The sequence below is a fragment of the Myotis yumanensis genome, unplaced genomic scaffold (genome assembly GCF_028538775.1).
Source record: "Myotis yumanensis isolate MYYU_CA2020_CCGP unplaced genomic scaffold, mMyoYum1.0.hap1 SCAF_8, whole genome shotgun sequence".
NCBI classification, from domain to species: domain Eukaryota; kingdom Metazoa; phylum Chordata; class Mammalia; order Chiroptera; family Vespertilionidae; genus Myotis; species Myotis yumanensis.
Window position 1 is genome coordinate 32,227,354 of NW_027223759.1, and position 25,722 is coordinate 32,253,075.

Below are 25,722 nucleotides of genomic sequence, written 5' to 3' on the forward strand. Positions count from 1 at the left end.
GGGACCAGAGACCCACGGAAGGACAAAGGACAGAGACCCAAGCTGGGTCCAGGGATGAAGATGAGGGAGGGAGAGGAGCAGAGGCAGAGCTGCAATTGCCCCTCGGGGCTGGGGGCTGAGCCTGGGCACTCAGCAAAGGGTGGGGAGGAGAGGGCAGAGGGATGGGCTGTGGTAAAGCTTTTTTGCCCATGACCCGATCTCAGCACCTCCCACCCCCATTCTCCACAGGAGAACAGATGTCTTTCGAGGGTGCCAGGCTCAGCATGAGGAGCAGAAGGAACGGCACGCTGGACAGCACGCGGACCCTGTACTCCAGCATGTCCCGGAGCACGGACGTGTCCTACAGCGAGAGTGTGAGTCTGGGGGCGCCCAGCTGCCCTCCTGTCAGAAAGCATCACTTTGGCACTCAGGATTCTTTGGGGACCGATGCCTCTTCTTTAGAAAATGACATCTCAACATGTAGTATTTTGTCCTGTGGGTTATTTTTGCTGAATGGAGAAGCATTTTCTGTGTTGTTTCTCATGCACTCCTTTGTAACCTTAGTAAGCTGTTGAATAATGCGCTTCTTAACTGACTTTGATGAAAATGTACATGCTAACCTTGTAATAATCAGCTTAATATTCAGTGCTTGGTGTTCTTGCTTGCAGCCCTGTTGGTTCACCTCAGAAACGATTCTTGATTCTAAGTCCTTTTCTTTTACTCTAAGGCTGGGCCTCAGTTAGTTCTTGCCAAAGCTTCTCACCTGCTCCAGCCAGCGCCCACGCGGCCCTCGGGTTGCAGAGACACGCCTGTCATTGCTATTGGATGAGCCGGTGCGGGTCGGGGTGCCGGAAGAGGCTCTCTCCCACGTGCAGGGCGCGTGGCTGTGGTTCCGTGGACTGACCTTGGGTCACATCAGTGAGCTGTAGGGAAACAGAGGAGCAAGCGGGCGCTCCCTGCCCCTCCCCACACCAGGTGCCCTCTTAGATGTTGCTCCTGGTCTCACCTGGCCTGTGAGGAACACACAGGGGACAGGGACTTGGTGGCCTCCGCTGTGCTGTCCTCTCCACCTTTCTGGGTGGAAGCTGACTCAGGTGCGGGTGCACCGTGGACTTTGTTTCAGGAGAGGGACTGTCCCTGTCTCTCCCCCCGTCTCCCCCCCCACCCCCCCGCCCGCTTTTGTGGTGCACGTCTGGTGATGGCCTCCCTGGGGGTGAGGAGTCAGGGCTGGCGTTGGTGCCAGCAGCCTGACTTGGGAGGACTACCTTGTGTGACTGTCTGAGAACTCCAGCTGCCAGTGCCCGGCACCTAAGGGCAGTGGGTTTGGGTTGCCAGCCCCTCCTTCCCAGGGCAGGACAGCCCCTGAACCCCACAACCCACTGCCAGGCATTCTGAGCTTGCAGGTCATTCACGGGACAAGCCTCCCTCTCTCCCCACAAGGGACTCTTTCTAGGGATGCGGCCTTGTTGGCAGCACTGGACAGTGTTCCAGAGTGGTCCTACCACTTTGCTCACCCACCCGCAGAGGGCACGAGCCCTTCACCCACTTTCCGTGTGCCTCGTCTGTTCATGCTTCTGACCTGGTGGGTGTGCAATGGGATGTCACTGTGGTCTCCCTTCAGACTTGCCTCATTGCTGTGGGGTTGAGTTTCTTTTCACACATTTATGGGGTATTTGTGTGTCTTCTTTTGCTAGCTGCCTGCTCAAGTCTTTGCCCCTTTCCCATTCGGTTGTCTCTCTCACTCTCAGTAATCTATAGTTCTTCATATATGCTGTTTGCCAATCCCGTGATTAATACATGTTGCAAGTATCTCCTCCCGCTTTGAGGAGTGTAGGTATTTTTTGAAGTATTTTTCATCTGTTTCCAAAGTTTGCTTCTGACAATTAAAGGGAAGCTTGTGGCTTACAAAGTCTTTTGGTTGGTTGTCAGAATTAGGTCACAGATATCATACCACCTTGTTGCTGGGGGGATGGACAGAGGTTTTGGAATATATCTCCTTTTGTAAAGCAAGCATAAGAGGACTAGAATCTGCAATGCTGTATTATTTATGCTGAACTATCAACAAATGCTTAAATTCCCCTGGTAGCCTTAGAGATGGAAAAACATAATTTGTATGTATGTGTGTGTGTGTGTGTGTGTGTGTGTGTGTGTAATGACTTTCTTACAAGATAACTCCAAGTAATTTTTAGAAAAATTTGCATTTAGTTATAAAAGTTTAAACAAATGCCTCTTTTTACAAACACTGTGCACTCTAAAAGCATGAATGGATGAGGATGCTATGAATATGTAGTAAAAAGTCTTAGAACCTTTGAAGTAGGTGCAGGTCATTTCAGTATTCGTTAGTCACAGCAGGGGGAGGATAAATTGGTAATGTGCTGTCCAATGTTCTTTCTCCAAAGGAATTGGTGAATTTTATTGAAGCAAATTTTAAGAAAAGGGAGTGTGTCTTCTTTACCAAAGACTCTAAGGCCACGTAAGCAACTGTTTTCCCTCCGTTTTTGCTTCCATGTTCGAACGTAAATTATTAACTACCGTTTCAACAAACAAACTAATGATCACTAGTCCATTATTGAAGCTGTTTCCATCTTGCAGTTCTCAGAAATGGTGCATGAGCAGGAAGAATTTGGCAAGTAGCTTGAAGTTGGTCCCTGGAGCGAAATCATTTTGTTTTATATTTTTAGCTTTGGCAGTCATTGGTAAAGGCCCCAAGAGAGGCTGTGGCCCCGTTCAGCACCCCCACAAGCCCGGGACCCCCTCTCCCCATCAGAGGCCCGTGGCCATGCAGGTGCCATTTTGTAGTGGTTGGCAGGAGACATTGCGTATGTGCACGCGTGCAATCGGACTGGCTCTCTGTCAGGCCTTCCCTTCTAATCGGGTTTTCATCTACTGCGAGTCTCCCGTGTGCTGGAGCATCGAGGCTGGGTTACCAAAGCCTTGGGAGCAGCCCTCAGCAGCTCTGCCCGAGGGAGGTCCTCCATGGATGCTAGCCAATGAGCGAGTGAGCGAATGGATTGCCTGCTGATGTGTCCCACAGAAGATGCACATGGACCCCAGTGCACAATGTGGTCCCACCTCCCTCTCCTCTAGTTCCCCTCTGCCTTTTCTACCTGCTGAAGAAGAAAAGTCTAGCTGTTAACTGCTGCGAGAGTTGCTGCTGTAGTTTACAATTAAAGCACTGACTCTGCTGAGCGGAGGTAGGAACAGAGGAGGGTGCAAGGACAAGCGAGAGCAGGGGCATTAGAATCAGCCCAAGTCCAACCTTGGCCTGGCTGCCTGCTCCCTGCATGGCCTTGAGCCAATTTTCTGAACTGAAATCTCTTATCCTAAAATGCTAGCAAAGTATTCGTCATGGGTGTGGTAAGGATTCAATGGGGTAACACGTAAACACCTCGTATAGTGCCTCAGAGTACAAAAGGTTCTTAATAAATGAGTGTTCTTACTTTGTGTGAATTAGAAGATGAACATCAGAAAAACTAAGGGTCTCTCTTTGGTCATTGGTATGAGCTTACTCATCAATGTCATTCTGCTCAGGGAAAATGTGTGCAAGTGTGGCTATGCCCAGAGCCAGCACATCGAAGGCACTCAGATCAACCAGAATGAGAAATGGAATTACAAGAAACACACCAAGGAGTTTCCGACTGATGCCTTTGGGGATATTCAGTTTGAGACTCTGGGGAAGAAAGGGAAGGTAAGCAATGATTTTCTACCCTCACTAACAAATATAGCAATTATATAGGAACAAAACTCGGGCTACTTTGAGTTACCTTGAACTGTCCAATAGTATGGAGGTGGGAGATGGGTGGTCAGTCCAAAAACTATCACAGAAAAAGAGAAAACTTATCTATAATAATAAAAGCATAATATGCTCATTAGACCGGACATCCTTCCGGACGTCCTTCCGGACCAAGCCGGGGCTGCAAGGGAAGCCCCGGTCCCAAGTGCCTGCTGGTGGCCACAGGGAAGCACGGGTCCTGGGTGCCAGAGAGAAGCCAGTGCTGGAAGCCAGCGGAAGGAAGGCCTACTTTTGCACGAATTTCGTGCATCAGGCCTCTAGTAAAAGTATAAAAGCTATGGTTAGATTATGTGCAACTGGAAAGTTGGCCTTGCAAGAAAGGACTTTGGAACCTCAGATGATGACCGGCTCCGCACCCAGCGGCCTGTCTGCACACTGCAGGCACTCCTGTGACACCCATGCTGACTCTCACTGCTGCAAGAGGACTGATGAAAACTTTCATGAATTTCCTGTTTCGTTTGGCATATGTCATTCTTGAGTATTCATATGGCCCTGAATAAGGTCTACACACACCCACTACACACCCACTTTGCAGGCTCTTATATGGGGTTTTACAACAATGTTAAATGATCGTTAACAGTGTCTCCTCAAATCCTCCCATTTTCTCTATCTGAATGACAGAACCATTCACAGGTGGCTGAAAGCCTGGGCCTTGACTCCCTCCATCCCCCCTCTCCCGCTAAGCCCTGTCCTTGCAACCCTGGAAGGTGACCCAGCTCCCTGCACTGCCATCTCTTCCCTGGATCTCTGCCCTGGATGGGCCAGCACTGTGTCTAGCCTCCCACAGCTCCCCCTTCCTCAGCCTTGTTCCTCAATCTGTAGTCATCTCTACCCCTGGAGGAAGCCCTAAAACATAACTGAACCCCACCCGTGTCTGCTCTGCTGAAAACGCTGCCCAGGTGCCCTGCTGCCTTTAGGTTACAGTCCCAAGTCCTCCAGCTGGCTTGGAGGGCCCTTTGGTGGCACCCACATGCCCCCAGTCTGCTGCTCTCCTTCCACTTCCCCATGGGGACCCTCAGCTGGGTTCTGTAGGAGCAGGTAAGCCTGCTGATCCCTGGTGGTCAGGAGGACACGTGCCCACCGTGACGCTTTCCCTCTTCCCACAGTATATCCGATTGTCCTGCGACACTGACGCGGAAATCTTGTACGAGCTGCTGACCCAGCACTGGCACCTGAAAACGCCCAACCTTGTGATTTCTGTGACCGGAGGTGCCAAAAACTTTGCCCTGAAGCCACGCATGCGCAAGATCTTCAGCCGCCTGATCTACATCGCTCAGTCCAAAGGTGCGCTCCTCTTCGGGATGGAATTCTCATATGCAGTTCGTGCGCAGAATCCAGATGCTCTAGAATTAGATAATTTTTTTTTCCTTTTTTTTTTTTTTAAATCTTTATTGTTCAGATTATTACATTTGTTCCTCTTTTTTCCCCCCATAACTCCCCTCCTTCCAGCTCCCACCCCACCCTCCACCCTCACTCCCCACCCACTGAGTTCATCCATAGGTGCATGATTTTTGTCCAGTCACTTCCTGCATCTCCCACACCCCTTTTCCCCCAAGAATAGTCAGTCCATTCCCTTTCTATGTCCCTGATTCATTATAGTCACCAGTTCATTCTGTACATCAGGTTATTTATTCACTTGATTCTTAGATTCATTTGTTGATAGATGCATATTTGTTGTTCATAATTTGTATCTTTACCTTTTTCTTCTTCTTCCTCTTCTTAAAGGATACCTTTCAGCATTTCATATAATACTGGTTTGGCGGTGATGAACTCCTTTAGTTTTTCCTTATCTGTGAAGCTCTTTATCTGACCTTCAATTCTGAATGATAGCTTTGCTGGATAAAGTAATCTTGGTTGTAGGTTCTTGGTATTCAGCACTTTGAATATTTCTTGCCATTCCCTTCTGGCCTGCAAAGTTTCTGTTGAGAAATCAGCTGACAGTCGTATGGGTATTCCCTTGTAGGTAATTGAGCCTCTTTCTCTTGCTGCTTTTAAGATTTTCTCTTTGTCTTTTGCTCTTGGCATTTTAATGATGATGTGCCTTGGTGTGGTCCTCTTTGGATTCCTTTTGTTTGGGGTTCTCTGTGCTTCTTGGACCTGTAAGTCCATTTCTTTCTCCAGGTGGGGGAAGTTTTCTGCCATTATTTCTTGAAATAGGTTTTCAATATCTTGCTGTCTCCCATCTTCTGGCACTCCAATGACTCTGATATTAGTCCGCTTAAAGCTGTCCCAGAGGCTCCTTACACTATCTTCACACTTTCGGATTCTTTTTTCATTTTGCTTTTCCAATTGGGTGTTTTTTGTCGAATCTTTGTTTTGATTCTTGTGCTCCTCTGGTCTGCTATTGGGTATAATATTCTTTATTTCAGTCCGTGTATGCTTACTTTCTAATTTCTTTATCGTAGCATCGAGGGTCTCATTAGTTTTCGTGAGGCTCTGCACAAATTTATGGCAAGCCCTCAAAATTGCGATTCTTAGCTCCATATCCTCCATTTCTGTCATGTTTTTTTGTCTCCGCATCTTTTATGCTTTCTTGGTGCACCCCCTTGTGGTCTCTGTGCGCAGTCTTGTTCTAGCCAAGCCTTAATTGTTGTAGTTAACACTAGAGGGATTTGACCACCAGGCCGACTGGCTGTGGAAATCAGCTGTGGGAAAACTTCAGTCCTCAGGGGAGGCGCTAGTCCAGCCCTTGCCTGAGGCGATCGGCAAATGGCTGTGCGCAGGGCCTGGGCGGGGCGGGCTCAACAGGGCGGGGGGACGGAGCAGCTATGGCCGCTCTCAGTCCGTCCCCAGGGGCTCTGCCTCTCTGTCCCAGCAATCGCTGCAAACCTCGGAGGGGCCGTAGCCAGACAGTCCCGCTTCTCCCGTTTGAGTCTGGGTCCCTAGAGACTCGCCCGGATCTGTAGCCCAGAGTCTGAGACTCGCTCCTGATTGAAAACGACAATCGCGCCCTCAGCCGCCAGCCCGCTTTGCGCGCGCACCCTCACCACCGCACCGCGTACCTTTGAATTTTCCACACTGCGCCTCCGCTGAGCGTCGGAATGCTGTTGTTTTTGCTTCTAGTTGAAGAGACTCTCCTCATCCAGCCTTCCCGTGGTTCTGGTTGATGTCCGCTCCGACTTTTAGTTGTATTTTTGAAGTGGTTGTCCTCGGCGGCAGTCTCCGGTGTTTACCTATGCCGCCATCTTCGATTCGGATCTCCTTATTTTCTAGAATTAGATAATTAATCATTTTCTTGTAAAAAGCGAGGACCTTAAATGAGTGGACAGGGAGCTCTGGAGGTGTGGGGGTGCTGTGGTTCTCAAACTAACTTTACAATCAGTGTTAAGGTGCTTCGTTGTGGGTAATTTAATGTTTCCTTTAAACGTCTAAGCTTTAATTTTCTTATTTCTACATAAAAAATTTATCCAGAATATTCTGAAAAATCAAAATTTATTTATTTGCTCTTTATATCAAGGGTGGGCTGCTGGAAACAGCAGGCCATAACCACCAGTATTGATGGAGATCAAAACAAATAACTGGGGCTTTCTTACTTGAATATTAGCTTAGCACTTTTTATTTTTAAAAAATATTTTTATTGATTTTTAGAGAGAGGAAAGGAGAGGGAGAGAGAAAGAGAAACATCAATGGCCGCCCCTCCCCCCACATGCCTGCTATGGGGGATCGATCCTGCAACCTCAGCATGCACCCTGACCAGGAATCGAACCAGCAACCTTTTGGTGCACGGGATGATGCCCAACCAACTGAGCCACACTGGCCACGGCAGCATTGTTTTCTTTTTAACTTGTTATTATGAAAATTCCTTCAAAAGAATTATAAGAATACAAAGAATTATAAGGATTATAAGAATACAATGAATGTCTATAACTCTTCACTTAGACTCACCAATTGTTAACATTTTCCCATAATTCTCTTTCCATAAATATCTACATATTATGATATTTTTGGAATCGTCTGAGAGTAAGTCGTAGGCATCATGACAAAACCCCTGGCCTGGAACATCTACTGAGATGATGTGAGGGGCCAGAGCTGGGAAGTCGGTCATCTGCCTGCACTCTGCGTGGGCTACGTGGGGTGCTACTTCACTCCTCATGGCCTCATTGGAAAGGGGGGTGTGGCCAACTGTGAGCACAAGACAGGAACCTTACTCAGAGCCAGCTGAGCCTTTGCTTCTCCCTTATTGACAGGCGCTTGGATTCTCACCGGAGGCACCCATTATGGCCTGATGAAGTTCATCGGGGAGGTGGTGAGAGACAACACCATCAGCAGGAATTCAGAGGAGAACATTGTGGCCATTGGCATAGCGGCTTGGGGCATGGTCTCCAACAGGGACACCCTCATCAGGAATTGTGATGTTGAGGTATGGGCGGGATGGGAGGAGGTCTGTGAGGTCACATGGGAGAAAGATCAGGGTGTGGGGCTCTGGCCTGAACGTTTGGGCTCTGTGATGGCGTTAACTCATGGGAAAGTTGGCCTTGCAAGAAAGGCCTTTGGAACCTCAGGAATTAAAAACAAAGATGATATAATCAAAGAATTCCTGGGAAGGTGTTGCCAATGGATGTGTTCAGTTCATTAAAATCTGTTCCCACCAGCCCTGACGGGTGGCTCAGTTGGTTGGAACATTGTCCTGTATATCAAAAACTTGCAGGCTTGATTCCCAATCAGGGCACATATCTACGTTGTGTTTTAGATCCCCAGCCGGGCACATATGACAGGTAACCGATCGATGTTTCTCTCTCCCACCCATTCCTTCCATTCTCTCTCTCTAAAAAAAAAAAAAAAAAAAAAAAAGAAAAATCAATGAAAAAAAAAATCCTCAGGTGAGGATTAACAACAACAATAAATTCATTTTCTAATCCCTAGACCCTGGCACAGGTCTTCTCATATGATAGATCGCAAACAAATATGTATGTGTGTATACTAATGTCCACCTCTACCTGGATCTAGGCACATACATGTGTACGTGTATCTGTGTGTGAGTATATATGTGTGTGTCTGAATATGTGTATATACATATGTGTGTGTATATATATATGTACGTGTATGTGCTATCCTTTTCTGAATGCTATCAATTTCAATGAATTTATTCAAAAAAGCACAGGTGATGGCACAAGAACTGGATTGGGAAGCTGACCTTTGCACTATCACTGGTCACTTATGTGATAATAGGCAAGTGACCCAACCACTTTGAACCTTCATTTCTTTATACTAAAATGAAGGCCTGTTCTATAAGATCTCTAAGATGTTCTGAACTTAAGAATCTGGGAAGAGGTATCAAGGTAGCTGAACCCAAAAAGTTAGCCTTCAGAGGAACCTATAAAAATGTCATCACGCATCTTGGCCAACAAACAGAATCTCAAAGACAAGCTTCTGTGTGCTTTCCAGGGCTACTTTTCAGCTCAGTACATTATGGACGACTTCAAGAGGGACCCTCTGTACATCCTGGACAACAATCACACCCACCTGCTGCTGGTGGACAATGGCTGCCACGGGCATCCCACAGTGGAGGCGAAGCTCCGGAACCAGCTGGAGAAGTACATCTCTGAGCGCACCATTCAAGGTCAGGACTCAGGGAGCGGGACACTGGACAAACATACTAACAAGAGCAGCAGCAGTAGCACCAACAGCAGTAGCGACCAGTTATTGAGTGAAGCATGGCGAACCCACCCGATTAATCTCCTATTCCCAAAGAAGAGCTGTTATTTCTCTGCTTTCCTCAACAAATTAGGATGCTTTGCCAGGGTCACTGCGATAGGTACTCGTCAACAGGCTGGAGCAATGACAAATGCTGCCACTTGCCCCTCTAGTGTGTTAGGATAGAAAGCCGGCTGTCTCTTCTGCTAGACAACAGTTCAGAATAAATAAAATCCCTGATGGCAAATATGAGCTCACAAAACAGTGCAATTAGCTGGCATAGAAATGATAAAAACCAATCTGCTGGTTTAATAGCCGACAGGTTTACTTCTTTGCATCTTGGCTACTTCTATGTGAAAGAACCACCTAATCAGGGGAGAATGCAGAATTTGTTTGCCATGGAAAGTGAACCACTCACTCTTTCTTCCTGTGGTTGACAGGTGTGCTGTTGTGGAACCAGATTCGCTCGTGATGTAGTGATCTATTTCATAACAGGGAACTGCTGGAGATGTTCTCAGCTTTACACGTTCATCAATGGGACGTACAAGAAGGGAAGACATTTCTATATGCAGTGCTCCCCCTTGAGAGAATAAATAGTTACGCAAATTTTCCACCAGCTCAGAAAAGCATAGGGTTTTGCAAACGAGTGAGAGTTTTTATTGTGAGGATAAACTTGAATCTGGCCTAATATATGTTAGCAAAAGTAAATCATTTACAGACTTTAGCATTTTAAATACCAGTAACAAATTGCAGCATGACCTGCATCATGCTGTTAGCAGCTTGAGACACTAAGACACATCCAGCGTGACTAAGGGGTAAATAGTGAAGTCCGTGAAGTTTGTAGCTGTCACCCCACACTCAGGGCTCACAGAGAAGAAGCTCCTAGTCCTACTCTCCCTGGTTGTAGATGTCTTTAAAAAAAAAAAAAAGACTAGGTATTGTTTACTTGGTTAAAAATATTTTATGTGTATCATTATTTTCAAATATGGGATTCTGACCAAAATGTAGATGGTCATTAAGAATTTATCAAATTGATTATTGTACACTGAGTATTTCTAATGAGTCCCAAAATAAGTTTTATGTTCATGTTTTACAGATTCCAACTATGGTGGCAAGGTCCCCATTGTGTGCTTTGCCCAAGGAGGCGGAAGAGAGACTTTAAAAGTGAGTCTTGGTTTGGTTTTCTAGAAGATTGGTTAACAAGCTCACTCATCTAATTTGTATTTTCAGGGTTTGGGGGCTCACCTAATCTAACCTGACTATTTTCACTAGAGCAAGTCAGTAGCATCTTTCCCACCGCACAGTGTTTTCCTACCAGGCTTAGGTTGTCTCCTCAGCTAAGATTTAGGAAGAGAATTTGCAGCGACATGAACAGTCTGAATACTCATTGTTGGCTTTGGCCATCAGCCTGACAAAGAGAAGGGTTGGCATCAACTCATGAGACGTAAGGATCATAGCCAGCATGTATCTGCATGCCACCCCATCTGTGTGGAGATGAGGTGTGATCAGACACACAAAGACTGACACCAAAACCCTGTTCTAAGACCACCTTGAGCTTACCCACCACATGCTTCCTGGGCATGCAAAGTCCGAGCATCCCATGTGAAGGAATCTGAAACCCTAAGTGATCCTGAGATCATGGACAGCTTCTAGAATGATTCCGACCTGCATTGTTGAGCAGTGAGCAAGAATTCTGCTTCCCATTCCATCCTTGTAGACTTGACATTACTGATCTCGTCTTGCCTGCAGCCAGGCATCTGTTCCAACTTCTCAGAGAGCATTAGTGTGGCCACGTGTGGGTGAGTATTTGAAGGCATGAGCATCATTTTCATGATCGCACCTTTCCAGGAATAGGACAGCATAAGGAAGTAATTTTACCTCTCTCTTTTAGTTAATTTCCAGGTTGGCTTGCATATCCCCCCATTTCCCCTAACCTTTCTTAACTCTAAGACAGGGTTAGATTATAGGTATCAGAGGTCCTTGATCCTCTCTCCTCTTATTACCAGAGTACACCCCTACAGTTACAAGCAATTTCTGTCAAAGTTATTTGGAATTTTATAATCTAGCACTTCTCTTTGTTTATTCTTTTATATAACAACTAGAGATCCAGTGCACGGAATCGTGCACCGGTGGCGTTCCTTGGCCTGGCCTGTGCCCTCTCACAATCCGAGACCCCTCGGGGGATATCAGAGAGCTAGTTTCGGCCTGATCCCCGCAGGCCAGGCTGAGGGATCTCACCGGTGCACAAATCTGTGCACAGGGCCTCTAGTATGTATATAAGATCTTTGGTTAATCTCTTCCCACCCTCCCTCCTCCCCGTTTCCCTCTGAGATTCATCAGTCTGTTCATGTTTCCATGCCTGTACGTTGAGCGTCTGCCCCTTGGTGGTCAGTGCGCATCATAGCTACCGGTCAAACAGTTGAACGATCAAACCGTCACCTAGGCTTTTATATATATATATAGATGATCATTCATTCGTTCATTCATTCATTCATTCATCAACAGGTATTTGTTGATCATCTGCTATGAGATCTATTACTGAGACTATTGTTAAATAAAACTCTTCTGGGAAAGACTTTTCAGAGGAAAATTAAAATAGAGATTTTTTTCAATGTAAAATTATCAGTTTGAAGAAATAGCAGTCACATTAAAGAGGAAGAGAAATGGAGAGAAAGTAACTGAAAGATGATTACATTTATTATCTCTCTCTGAAATTTTTAATTTAGAATTCAGCTTTCCAGACAGCTGATGCAGGCCTAGGATGCTGCATTTCTGGAGCCTTTTCCAGGAATGTCTGCTCAGCCAACTCACAGCCCAAGGCACGGAGCACAGAAGAGAGGAGGGGAAGAGGGTGGACACCAGCTCTTTGTCCCCTCCTCTCTCAGCACCCTTTTCATCACCCCTACTCCCACCCAACACAGCCCTGACACCCATAGCTGGTGCAGTGTGAGGTGGAGAAACATCCCGGCTGGGCTGTGGATCAGCCCTCTGCTCACTCTGATGAAGAAACCACACACTGTATGGGCAACATCTGCTCTAAACAAAGGGTTTGGTCTTGGCTAAAGGAAAATGCTTCATAGCTTTCTACCCATATGATCTCACTGTCAAGGGATTAAAATTCTCATACCTGATTCTCTTATGCTGGCCTCCCTGGTCTTTATACAGGATGTGAAAGTGTGATAGGTGTATATCCAGGAAGCAAATTTTTTTCCTCTTTTAATTAAAGGGGCAAGGGAAATTAGTTGAGGAGGGAAATATGAATCAATATAACACAATGTGGCTGCTGCTTTGAAGGTGTTTTCATACTCTAAGAGTATGAATATTGCTAACCTTCATCCGAGAAGCTAGCAACGATAATGTCGAGTGCTGTCACTCAAATCGATGGTGTCAGTATTTGGAATGATCGATTTTGTACACAGGGATATTTTCAAGCATTTGTTGATGGAGAACTTCAATTGGTCACATATATCATTATTATGGATTTTGGCATTAGTACTTTCCTCATTCAATGCCAATAGCAAACATTTCGTTTGCTTCTGATCAAGAGTAAAACCCCAAAGGGAAAGTGCAGGGATGACATGTCAATGTGTTTGGTTAACCACCTTGACTTAGAGCCTTGGTCCTGAGCTAGGTTTCTGGTTGTTGTGTCTCTTCCATTTGACCGGCTCTGTCTCCCCTCTCCCAGGCCATCAACACCTCCATCAAGAGTAAGATTCCCTGTGTGGTGGTAGAGGGCTCGGGGCAGATTGCCGATGTGATTGCAAGCCTGGTGGAGCTGGAGGACACCCTGACCTCTTCCATTGTCAAGGAAAAGTTGGTGCGCTTCTTACCCCGCACCGTGTCCCGGCTGCATGAGGAGGAAACCGAGAGCTGGATCAAATGGGTGAGCTGTGGGGGAGACTTTAGAGGACTCAGAAAAGGGAAGCCAAGTTCATGGGAAGGGAAAACACCTTACATGCTGCCTCCACCAGCAGCTGCGGCTGTTTCACACTTTCTCAGTGACTTTGAAACTGTGCCATGGCCCAAACCAATTTCTTGGTGGAAGTGGAAGCTCACACAAGTTCAGTGATTTGCCGAGCCTCCGTACCTCGTAAGGGGTATCACGTGGGTTTACACTCAAGTCTGTCTGTTTGCAAAGTAGGCTAACCCTCTTTTTTTTAGAAATTTTTTTAACCCTCATCTGAGGATATGTTTTTATTAATTTTAGAGAGAGGAGAGAAGAAGGGAGAGAGAGAGAGAGAGAGAGAGAGAGAGAGAGAGAGAGAGAGAAATGTGAAAGAGAAACATGAATCGGTTGCCTCCCCTACACGCCCAACTTGCTTCCTCCTCTAGAAGTAGCGCTTCCTCCCCAAGCTCTCCAACGCCTGAAACCATGGAATTAGGGGGCTCTGCCTGTTCCCCAGAGCTTTGATTTTATAAAAATGTTTTACAATTAACTATTACAGAAAATTCCCAAAGGATGACATAGCAGATCCCTTCTCTATTCACCCAATCACTGAGTCCTCTTGGCTCTTGTTCACATTGAACCTTCCCTGCCTATAGTTTAAGCCCTTATGACCACATTTGGACAATTTCTGTTATTTTCTGTTGCCCTTTTCTCATTTATTCATTCACTCAACAACAGAACACCATGTGCCAGGCTTGGCCCCCACCCCCCCCCCCCGGCCCCACACACACACCTGTCAATGGGCCCCTAAGCTTTTTGTTACATGTGTCCTTATATAACCTGTATTCTCACTGTGGTCAAGGACTTCTTATTTCCAATTTAGAAATTAGACTCTATGGGCACAGGAACTTTAGGTGAGGGAAGGAGGTCTGCAACTGCCCTGTAGATGGTATTTTTTTTTAAAAAAAAAGTAGAATAAAAGATTTTTTACCAAAAGTGTGAACTTTATACTCCTAATGTCTAAAACCAGTTGGCTGACAACTCTGTTCTTTAAATGTTGCCAGCTCAAAGAAATTCTCGAAAGTTCTCACCTGTTAACAGTTATTAAAATGGAAGAGGCCGGAGATGAAATTGTGAGCAACGCTATTTCCTATGCTTTGTACAAAGGTGAGTAAAAATAGCCACTCTGGAAGTCTCAGCTTTGTGTTGCTTCCTGTGACTTGCATTTATGTTTTAAATGGCTTTATTGAAATAGAATGTTGTACTTAGTTTTGATTATGATAGATTAGAAGCTACAATAACTACTGTTGACCTGTTGAGTTAAATTTCCTTGGTTACATATTTTTAATAGAAGAAAACATTTTATGTCATTAAAATGCTGGTCAAATCCAATCACAGCACTCTTCAAAGACGTATCTCTAATAGTGGCTTGGAATTATTTTTTTGTGCCTCAGCCTCCTTTGAGAGTGTGATAAAGCCATAGGCATTTGTCCTAGGGGTCCACATATATGCACACACACTTCACACACATCAGTGATTCTGCATCAGATTCAGGGTTTACAAATCTCCTGTAGCGGAGGAGTGAAGTTCAGGTTAAAACTTCTCACCTATGATCTTGGCTAGATTTCCATGAAGGTGGATGTTACCTGAAGTAAATAGAACCTTGGCAAAGACCATCTAGAGTTGAGCTTCCTGATTATGGCTGTAAGGTATGCAGAGCAGAGCGAGCCACATAGGAAGTGGGATTTAAACATTTGCTATTTATTGAAATCATTCTTATTGTGCTCGCCAGAAATTTGGTTGTAAGAATATTTATTAAAATAGGATTATATCTGTAGAGAAACATAGATCAGAATATATTAGCTCTGGAAAAGACAAGTAGAACATTGTTGTAATATGGCATTATTTCATAGATTTAGATATAGTGTAAGTCAGATATGGTCCTTGAAATATCACATTTATGGAATCTGAGTCTATGGAAAAATATCAATATACCATTTACGTGGTTAGAATATGAAGTGGAAAGACATTATTGACACTTGAATTGATCCTTTTTTGGGACATTCAGAATATTGATAAGAATGAGTGAAAATAAAGCAAAAGAACAGTTGTGAGTGTCTGCTTCTTGAAGAACATGCTTGGAATCCTCTGGGGAAAATGGCTCTGATAATAGGTCATACGAATGGCTCTGGCCCTTTTATTTCTGGGCCTTTGGTGGTTGACTCTGCTGCCCTCTTGTAGCCTTTAGCACCAACAAGCAGGACAACTGGAACGGGCAGCTGAAGCTGCTGCTGGAGTGGAACCAGCTGGACCTGGCCAACGACGAGATTTTCACCAACGACTGCCGCTGGGAGGTACGTTAGCAGCTCTCCTGGCTATTCCAGCCTCAGGTCTGGTCCATTTCTGACAAAGTCTCTGGTATTGGCTCTTGTAAAGGGTTTTTTTCTGGTCCATCAATTTTGCCAGGCCTCCCTTTCCTCCTCTGTAGTATGGGGTAACAATATTGACTTAGTAGGTTTGTTGTGAAGAGATGATAATAAAAGCACTATGGGAGAACTCTCAATCCATGAATGCCATCCACACTTATAGCCCTCAGCCGTGATGTGAGAGCTGCTTCTCCATCCGCGTGCAGAGGTGCAGCTCCCCTGGCAGTGGGTGGGCGGGAGGATGGGGAAAATATGTCACATGATTGGAATGGGTATCAGCAGTAGCTTTACTAAAAATGAAGACAGCCGTACTCATTTTGCTCCCTGCCCCATCTACCTAGCCAGGTTCTGATAAGAGAATTGCCAGCAGTGAGATGCATCGGAGAAGGTAGCACAATTTGGTTGAAGACACACAGTGAATGTCTTAGAGCTAGAGGATCGGGGCTCCCCGCCAAATAAGCACCTCCAACATGCAAGTTTTATGTCCCCAAAACACTATTTTACCCCAATGTAGTGACTTTTCTCACTTGCAGTTTGATCAGAGTTATAGAACCACACTTTCCAGGGATGTCCTCTTCTGTACAACTGCAGTTAAATCAGCCACGGCAGCTCTGTTTTGTAGGAACAATCACAAGCCGTCACACTTGCACCTGCAAGGCTGTGGGTGAATCTGTTCTCAGCTCCTTCTGAATTAATCTGAGTAACTTGTGAGCAGCTGGGATTTATTTAATTTTATACATGTATGCATAGATTTGAAGGTGCATGCATTTCATAACTGGCATCCTTCGCAGCCAGGTTCAGAAACTACTTTTAGGCCTACTGTTGTATAATCAATGATGAAGATTTGATTTATATTAACAGGTGATAAATTTTAATAACAGAATGCAAATAAAGTAATGACTTATGGATTTTTAAATTATTCATTCCTGCAGCAAACATTATCTTGTGTTTGGTCTTTGCATTTAATGAACTGCATTACACATTGCAAAGCTTTAGTTAGTTGAGGGAAAGTATAAGTAGATGTAGTTAATTGATTCATAAATGGATCCCTGTGTGAGAAATGGTCTCTTTAAGTAAGGTCATATGATATAAATAAACATAAACTCGGGCACATATTGAGCGGTGCATTTAATTTTATTAACTCAGCCTAAGACAGTGAAGGAGGGAGGGCATAACGGCTAAGCGTATGGATGGGCTCTGGAGACAGCCCATCAGCCTGACTTAACCTCTGCAAGGCATTTAACCTCTCTGTGCCTCAGGTCCCTCAGATGTGGTGCGGTGGAGCCTGCTCATGCTGGCTTGCAAGAGCCGACTGCTAAGGCTTTAGAGATTTTATGAGTCAGTAATTAAATACCATCATCAAAATTCAACTATAGCCCAGCCAGGGTGACTCAGTGGATTGAGCATCCCCTCCATGTACCAAGAGGTCATCAGTTTGATTCCTAGTCAGTGCATATGCCCAGGTTTCGGGCCCAACCCCTGGGAGGCAGCTGATTGATGTTTCTTCTCATCAGTGTTTCTATCTCCTTCTCCCTTCCTTTCTCTCAAAAAAAAAAAAAAATCAATAAAACATATTTAAAAAAAATTCAGCCCTAGCCAGTTTGGCTCAGTGGATAGAGCATCGGCCTGTGAATTGGGAGGTCCCAGGTTCAATTCCGATCAAGGGCACATGCCCGGGTTGTGGGCTCGATCCCCAGTGGGGGACTTGCAGGAGGCAGCCGATCCATGATTCTCTTTCATCATGGATGTTTCTATCTCTCTCTCTTCCTTCCTCTGTGAAATCAATAAAAATATATTTTTAAAAAAATTCGACTACATAGACTTAGAACTAAATACATTTTATTAAAAAACAAAGGTAATACATAGTCAAAACTCATTGCTTTCTAATTATTTTACTACATTTATTATTATTTAGGCTCTGGGCATTATTTCTGTCTATTGCGTCTGCATGCTGGAAATAGGGCAAGTGTTGTGCTACTCCAGGTCTGTTTTCAATTCTGCATTCAACGATGGCACGTTGGCAACTGGAAGTTAGCCACAGTGGGAGCATTTACACAATAGGAATTGGCAAGACTACAAAGTGGGGTCTGTTATTTTCTTCCAGAGAGCTGGTTGTTAAACATTTCCCGGCACAGCACTGCTCATCTGAAAATGGAAATGATAATAGCAGTACCTTCCTCATTGGGTTGTTACAATGATTAAATTGGATAATGTTTCTGTAGTGCTTAGGAACATTGGCTCATATTAAATGATATGTAAGTATTTGTATAAAAATACATAAAAATCGTTGGAATAATGGTAATGTTGGTGTAACCTTTTACATCACACAAAGTAGTCTTGTTGTGTTAGTTCACTTGCCCCTCACACCGACCCATGGTGGGGACTTTCTCACTTTCCTGGGTAACAAACCAGGGATCCGTGAGTACCACAGGAGGGGGTTACTGACGTTTTATTTTATTTTTTTAAATATGTTTTTATTTATTTCATAAAGAGAAAGGGATAAGGAGAGAGGGATAGAAACATCACTGATGAAGGAGAATCATTGATGGGCTACCTCCTGCATGCCCCCTACTGGGGATTGAGCCCACAATCTAGGCATGTGCCCTGACCAGAAATTGAACTGTGACCTCCTGGTTTATAGGTCGATGATCAACCATGGAGCCACACTCATTTTTTTTGAGGGCCTGCTCTGACCTTGAATTTCTGAAAGCATCTTCACCTATGTTATCTCATTTCATCTCCACAAGCACTTACATATTTTCTAGAAGAGCAGACTGAGGCTCAGGGAAAATCTTGTCATACTGAGGCTCAGGTCACACATCTGGGTTTGTAAACAAAGATGTGTCAGTGGTTCTCGAAGTGCGGTCCTGCACCTGTGGCAGCTCAGGAACGACCTGGGAACCTGTTAGCAGCACAGATGACCAGACTCTGTCTCAGGCTTGTTAAAGGATGGGTTTGGAGGTTGACAACAGCACCCTGTGTTTAGTAAGCCTTCTGGGTGACTCTGGTTGATGTCTGAGGACCACCGTCCTATGGGTGAGCAGCGGAAAGGCAAACGTACTTAGAAGGAATTGTGAAACTGGGTACAAGGCGCACTTTCCCTGAGGACAGAGGAGAAAGGGCAGCTGCCTTCCTTAGGACAGCCACCTCTCCCCTCCCTGTCTCGCCTGGAGCCACAGTGTGGGCCCCGAGAGATCCTTGACTGTTTCCTCTGTAGGCAACGTGTGATTCCCAGGAATCCAGCACTAGACAGACACAGCAACCGCCAAGGCTGCCCTTAGCAGGAGACATTCATGACACCAGGGCCAGGGGAGTTTCAGGAGTGAAGTGGGCTGGGTGGATGGCAGTGAGCATTGGTGGGGTCCCTGGGGACTCGAGGACCAGGAGCAGCTGCCACTCAGCTCCATGATGGTACTCCATGTTGTCCAGGCTTCTGGATTTCAATGCTGGAAAAGTGGATTTGTATGAACTTTCTAATTTTTAATGTTGGCAACGGAATTGAATTGTAAGAAATACTATGGAAGACAAAGGGAATATGTCTGAGACCTGGTGTGACCCGTAGACCACCGGTTTCTCTCTGAACTAAACGGTGCTTGTCCTTTATTAAAATTCCCAATATGCTTCTCTGGAATAGGTTTTATCAGGAGCCCAGAAAGTAGAGATAAAGATAAATCATAACCAGGTACAATTGTCAAGGATTTCAGTGACGCTGTTATGAAACATAATCAGGTATGTTCTTGGTGGCATGTGGCTTGAAGGGCAGCAGAAGATCCCATGACCCAGAGCAAAGTGTTGGCTGTTGGTGACTCACAATCAGGGTCCACTGGAGACATCATGGAAATGGTGTGAGCTGTACATTCCCCACCCGCTAAGTGCTTCCCTTATGCCAGGCTCTGGGATAAATCCTTGACCAACATCATCCCTGCACGGGTGTAATGATCTCTACCTTATCTCAGCAGGAGGCCAAGTCACATCCAAGCCCACATCTGGCTGATGTAAAAAATCCTACTTCCCCTGTCTAGGTGTGTGAACTATAATCCAATGTCATATTTCAATGGAAAAGATGTATTTTATTCTCAAGATGGGAGCTCAAGAGAAGTTGAAGATTCTATTACTTTGTGGCTGGAAATATGATGTGGCCGAGAAAGGCCTTGTGCTTCCTTTCCTGGGCCCAGGGCGTGAGTACTCTCTCTGCTCTCTCTCCTCAGTCCGCTGACCTTCGGGAGGTCATGTTCATGGCTCTCATAAAGGACAGGCCCAAGTTTGTCCGCCTTTTCCTGGAGAACGGCCTGAACCTGCGGAAGTTTCTCACCAGCGACATCCTCACCGAGCTCTTCTCCAATCACTTCAGCACCCTCGTCTATCGGAACCTGCAGATCGCCAAGAATTCCTACAACGACACCCTCCTCACATTCGTCTGGAAACTGGTGGCCAACTTCCGGAGGAGCTCCAGGAAGGAAGACAGAAGCAGCAGGGACGAGACAGACGTAGAACTTCACGTATGTAATGGGAGACCTGTCTGCTTGAGTTCTCTGGTCTTGTGAGTCTTCCTTCAAAAAAGTTTCCCACTCCCTACCTCATCGCTGTCAGGTAGCAAACGTGTTGGCGTTCTTAATTTTTTCTACTGCCTTTACTGAAGATAACGAGTCTCCCTGGTGAGTTTTCTGATGTCTGCTCTATGCTCTGTGCTTTATTTCAAACTACTTGTTGCAGAGATTCTTAATTGCAAAGCTCAGGGAACAGGGGCACATGCACAGCTGCCTGTTCATGTCTTAGGCTTTTGGACATGACCTGCCTAAAATTGCTCTCCACTGCCCATGTAAAGGACTGAAGAACTGCCACATTTTCTTTTGTAGATAAAAGGGGCAGTGGTTATTTCCAAAGGGACGATCCAGGTACCCCTTGGAGAGGATGCTGTGACTAGCAATATGAACACCTGTATTCTCTAGGCCTTCCTATCTTAGGTACAGGCAGTTCCCAGCCGCCAGCATCTGCAGCTCTCTGCTCTGAGCCTGGTGCCCACAGTGGGTGTATGAAAATCCCAGCCCCTCCCTGTAAGGACAGGTAATTCTGAGGCGTGTATGCTGCACTGGTTCCAAGGGCTGCCTAATGGGACTGATCTCTAGCTAACCACCAAGACAATGAGCCTGTTGACAGTGCGCATCAATGGGTTCTTTCCTTTTGGATCTCATTTTCTCAGATGCCCGTTGGTTTTCCTGGGATTGCCTCTTAAGTAAACTACATGTCTCAGGATTGCTTCAGGGGAAGCTAAGTCATTGTCTTTAGTGACTCTAGGATTTTAATATGTGTGCCTATGTTGCAAAAATCTAAAGGGCTCGGTGTTTAGGAAGTGTTTAGGAAGCTTCTCGTTGACACTATTTATGTTCAAACCCTCTGCAGTATCCATAACCAGGCCTGCCAGTTTGGACTTCGGTAAAACCTGTATATAGGAAAATACACATCCTGTTGTTTTCTATCTGAAAAGGTTCCCCTGGAAGATATGGGGTGCTGAGTAAGAGCTGGGGTTTCAATTAATGTATTAGGAATCAAAACGCCAAAGAGATAAGCCACAGCTCTGTAGTGTGGTAATTGAACTTAACCAAACTATAGGAAAAGTTAGAATTTAGTCTGAATGCTTTTTCTAGATAAGAAATTGATTTATAGGATGGAATTGCTTGCTCTTCAGCTGTCAGAAGTCATTCAGTGTTCAGATTGTTCTCGGCGCCACTTTCACTCTTTATACCTCTCCATCTAGTTGTACATTGTCTTTTATGATCGATAAAAGATTTTGTGTCAAATTATACCACCTGGTGGCTTGCAGAGCTGAGAATTGTGTCCCTGTGCTGTTAGGATGAATTTGTCCACTGAGTACGGAGCCTCTAAACATGGGCTCTCTGCTTGGGCATCCCAACCCCCCATTTTCCTTCTGAGAGGAGTGCAACTAGGGTGACCCTCCTTTGCACTTGCTCTAACCCTCCAGGACGTGTCTCCTATTACTCGGCACCCCCTGCAAGCGCTCTTCATCTGGGCCATCCTGCAGAACAAGAAGGAGCTCTCCAAAGTCATCTGGGAGCAGGTGAGTGAGCAAGCCCAAGCCACGCGTCTGCCTTCCTGTGGCTGTCCGGACCTCCAGACTCTCTTGCCTAACCTAAAACATCCTCCATACAATGGAATGTCTGCTGTCAGGTGAGTACGCCTGTGCCTGCTTCACCGTCGGCGGAGGTGTGTCTGGGAGGAGAGGCCACTGGAAGGGAGCTGTGCTTGGTGGGCGATCCAGTAGGCACCTGCTTCTCAGGTGTGTGTGGGTGTGTGATTGTTTTCCAAGTGGATGAGGTTTTTAAGTTTTATTTTTAAAATCTATGTCTAGCTTTATTGCATAATAGACACATTCTGCTTTGGGAAACTTACTGAGATTTTTCTTTGTGATTCAGCACAGAATGATGTTTTAGAAATGATTTATGGACAGTTGAAAAGAAGTTAGAAGTTACATCCTCTATTTTTAGTGCATAAAATCGGATATTGAATATTGAGTTCATACACAGTCTTACTACATTATCGGGGTTTCCAAGGCCTTATCCACTTGCTATTTTCCTTTCATATGCTAATTTCATGTTCAAGACTATTTTATGCACATTGCGAATTTTGCTTTAAGTCATTACGAACAGTTTAGATTTTGCCATTTTGCCATGAGTTCGTCCTTGTTTGACATTAGGGTTGACTTGCCCACTTCAAGGGATTATGAATTAACCCTGACATTTTCCGCCCTTCTCAAAGACCAGGGGCTGCACCCTGGCGGCCCTGGGAGCCAGCAAGCTCCTGAAGACTCTGGCCAAGGTGAAGAACGACATCAATGCTGCTGGGGAGTCTGAGGAGCTGGCCAATGAGTATGAGACACGCGCAGTGGGTAAGTCTCCTGGCCAGGATGTCACGTGGGCACAGGCATGCCCCTGGCACTCATGTGCCAGATGGCAGAGCTCAGTGGCATGTCCATGCTCCTCGATTGGCCTGATTTGTGGGCTGCAGAACACGTGGCTAGGTGTTCATGTGTCTGGCAGAAGTCACAGGCCCCTTGATCCTGGTACTTATTGACTTTTCCTAGAATGAAAGTGGGAAATCTTGGGCTCTCTCATTTCCCAGGGCCAGGTCTAAGTAGCTCAGGTGGGTGTGTGGGGAGGTGGGGGGGGTGTTGTGTTTGGATGCTATTAAGAAACTGAAGGTCTGAGGTTTTACCTGACTTGCAAGTCATTACGTTAGCTTGCCAGTTTCATATATACATGCTGGTAGGACCCTAGGCCCCTGGTTCATTACTGGTATCATAGGCAGCAGTTGGAGAACCATCTTGGGTTGGCCCTCCGTGCCTCGATTCCCCTTCAGTGATGTGAACAAGGGCTGGTTCTGTCAGGGCTGCAGGTGACCTGCCCATGCTCCCCTCCAGGGCAAGATCACCCAGGATCTGCAATGGAAGGCGGGAGAGGCAGCCCTAAGCGTTATCTCCCAGAGTGCCTGTCCTGTTTGCTAGTCAATGTCCCTGAACACAGCTTATCAGGGCCCTTGGCTCGGAAGACCCAGACTGGGTGGGGGTGTGAGGAAACCAGCAGCAGTGGCCTCCCAACAGCAGCGTCTCAGACCTGCTTAGCTGTTTCTTTTTTTAGCGGGGAGTTTTGAGTTTGCAATGTGGTACGTCCTGAAACGCACGCGTGTTTGTCTGTTGTTGTAGCTGATGAAAAAATGCTCATGAGCTCAGCTTCTCTGGGTTGGAAAAAAATGTGTCCAATGATTTCTTTTAATATATTAAATTCTGTTAATTTATGACTGATCTCAACTAGGCAATGGCTTCTAATACAGGGTGTCCCCTAAAAAAATGTATGCACACTTTGAATGATTATAAAGTCAGTGTTTATTAACATACAGTTCATTTTCAAAGTTTAAAAAAATCTATGAATAATTTTGTCAATGCCTGTTTTCAAACTGATGATCATTTTGGTCCAGGCACTGCTGATAAGGCAAAGCAATGGAATTGCAAACATCAAGAATCATTTCGTTCGGTATTTGTGTGCCTTCAGTTCACTGACTGTTGCTTTGGTTTATACCATAAACTTTATCTTTTAAAAAATATATATTTTATTGATTTTTTACAGAGAGGAAGGGAGAGGGATAGAGAGTTAGAAACATCGATGAGAGAGAAACATCAATCAGCTGCCTCCTGCACACTCCCCACTGGGGATGTGCCCGCAACCAAGGTACATGCCCTTGACCGGAATCGAACCTGGGACCCTTGAGTCTGCAGGCCGATGCTCTATCCACTGAGCCAAACCGGTTAGGGCTAAACTTTATCTTTTATATATTCCCATAAAAAACTCTAGTGGCATTTTAGTATAAATTTTCTTTGTTCAAAGCTTAGTCTGGTTTCACCCATTATTTCAAATCAGTTAAACCTGAAAAGGAGTGAAATTGAGTGAGTTATCAGCTGTGAAAGTGTATATACATTTTTTGGGGACACCCTATATTTTACCAAATTTCCTCTGAAGATCTGCACTCTAGTCTCTTTGTCATTAGGTCTCCAGACATAAGCACTCCCTCAGTGCAATATGTCGGTGTTTCTTAGATCTTTTTGGCTTTTTTGCACCATGCTTTATCTGCAAAGAAACCTCACCAAGAAAGCACAGCATGTAAATGAAATGGGGGGCGGGTTGCCCTGGGAAAGACAAGCAGAGGGTGTGGGTCCCTCCCCAGTGGCTGAGCCTCACCAAAGAGGGGCTCCCGGTGCTCAGCGCAGCCAGTTCCCCGTGCATCTGTTGCCATGGGAGCTGTGCTGGGGACGCTGTGCGCAAGGGAAATCCCATGCTCAGAAAGAATCACTTTGTGCCAGCATTTTCTATGCTTTTTGCAAACCAGGGAGCTCGCTGGGGGACGGGGGAGGACAGCCCTGGGTGTTGGCCAGCCCTGCCCCAGCTCCCCTCTCTCTCTGGTGCTGATGTGACTGTAGAGCTCTTCACGGAGTGTTACAGCAGCGACGAAGACTTGGCTGAGCAGCTGCTGGTCTACTCATGTGAGGCCTGGGGGGGAAGCAACTGTTTGGAGCTGGCGGTGGAGGCAACGGACCAGCACTTCATCGCCCAGCCTGGGGTCCAGGTAAACAACGTACAGTCATGTCCAGAAACGTGCCTTTTACATCAGATGCTATTAGCAACCTTAAAAAATATGATATTAGTAATAAACTGCAATTCCAATGTGAAAGCCCTGGCGGGAGAAGGTGGGTGATGCTACGGGAGATGGCGGTGTCTAGGCATTGGCATGTCTTTGCTCCATGGGAGGGTGCAGGAGAGAGAACATCCTTTGAGTTTCCACAAAGCAGAGAGCAGAGCACCACAATTATGGGCGGGGTCTTCGGATCCAGTGCCTGCGTCCCTGCATCCCTAACCAGGAGTGTGATGATGGGCAGGTTATACAAGCTCTCAGGGCCTTGGTTCCTCACCTGGGAAATGGGCAGAATTTGTTTAACCATGAAATAATTCTCACCATACAGAACCAATGTAAGGACAGGATCGAAAATTAAACAGTTTCAAATTGTGGTCATAGCCCCTTAGGACCCAGGTAACTGATATAGATGGAGAAGAACCCTATTTACTTGGAGCTGTGCGATGGCCGGTAAGAAAGGTTGGGTACCATCCTGCATGTCATAGCATTAATAAGGACCCCTGTCCTTTGTCTTTGTTCCCCTGTAGAATTTCCTTTCCAAACAATGGTATGGGGAGATCTCCCGAGACACCAAGAACTGGAAGATTATCCTGTGTCTATTTATCATACCCTTGGTTGGCTGTGGCTTTGTATCATTTAGGTATGAAACCAAGACACGTATGTGTGTGTGTGCGTGTGCGTGTGCTCTCTCCCATGTAAAGAACTGTAAGGCCTGGAATTTAGGATGTTCACTTTGCCACCTACAATTAGGTCTGGGGTCATCTCTTCCTTTCCCTGGGTTTGATATTAAACAGGTAGAGGTAGGG

The 25,722-nt window shown here is 45.7% G+C and overlaps 1 protein-coding gene across 1 annotated transcript in view; it reads left to right on the forward strand.

Annotated features, from left to right (window-relative positions):
• The first annotated feature begins 236 nt into the window (after positions 1-236).
• TRPM8 (transient receptor potential cation channel subfamily M member 8) overlaps positions 237-25,722 on the forward strand; it is a 57,051-nt gene continuing 31,565 nt past the window's right edge. Inside the window, exons 1-15 of the mRNA XM_070423362.1 lie at positions 237-353; positions 2,379-2,452; positions 3,511-3,667; positions 4,879-5,056; positions 7,960-8,132; positions 9,158-9,332; positions 10,503-10,570; positions 13,092-13,289; positions 14,357-14,459; positions 15,534-15,646; positions 19,927-20,217; positions 21,699-21,794; positions 22,493-22,622; positions 24,705-24,850; positions 25,444-25,556. Coding sequence (XP_070279463.1) covers positions 237-353; positions 2,379-2,452; positions 3,511-3,667; positions 4,879-5,056; positions 7,960-8,132; positions 9,158-9,332; positions 10,503-10,570; positions 13,092-13,289; positions 14,357-14,459; positions 15,534-15,646; positions 19,927-20,217; positions 21,699-21,794; positions 22,493-22,622; positions 24,705-24,850; positions 25,444-25,556 — 2,132 coding nt within the window. The remainder of the gene's footprint in view (positions 354-2,378; positions 2,453-3,510; positions 3,668-4,878; positions 5,057-7,959; positions 8,133-9,157; positions 9,333-10,502; positions 10,571-13,091; positions 13,290-14,356; positions 14,460-15,533; positions 15,647-19,926; positions 20,218-21,698; positions 21,795-22,492; positions 22,623-24,704; positions 24,851-25,443; positions 25,557-25,722) is intronic.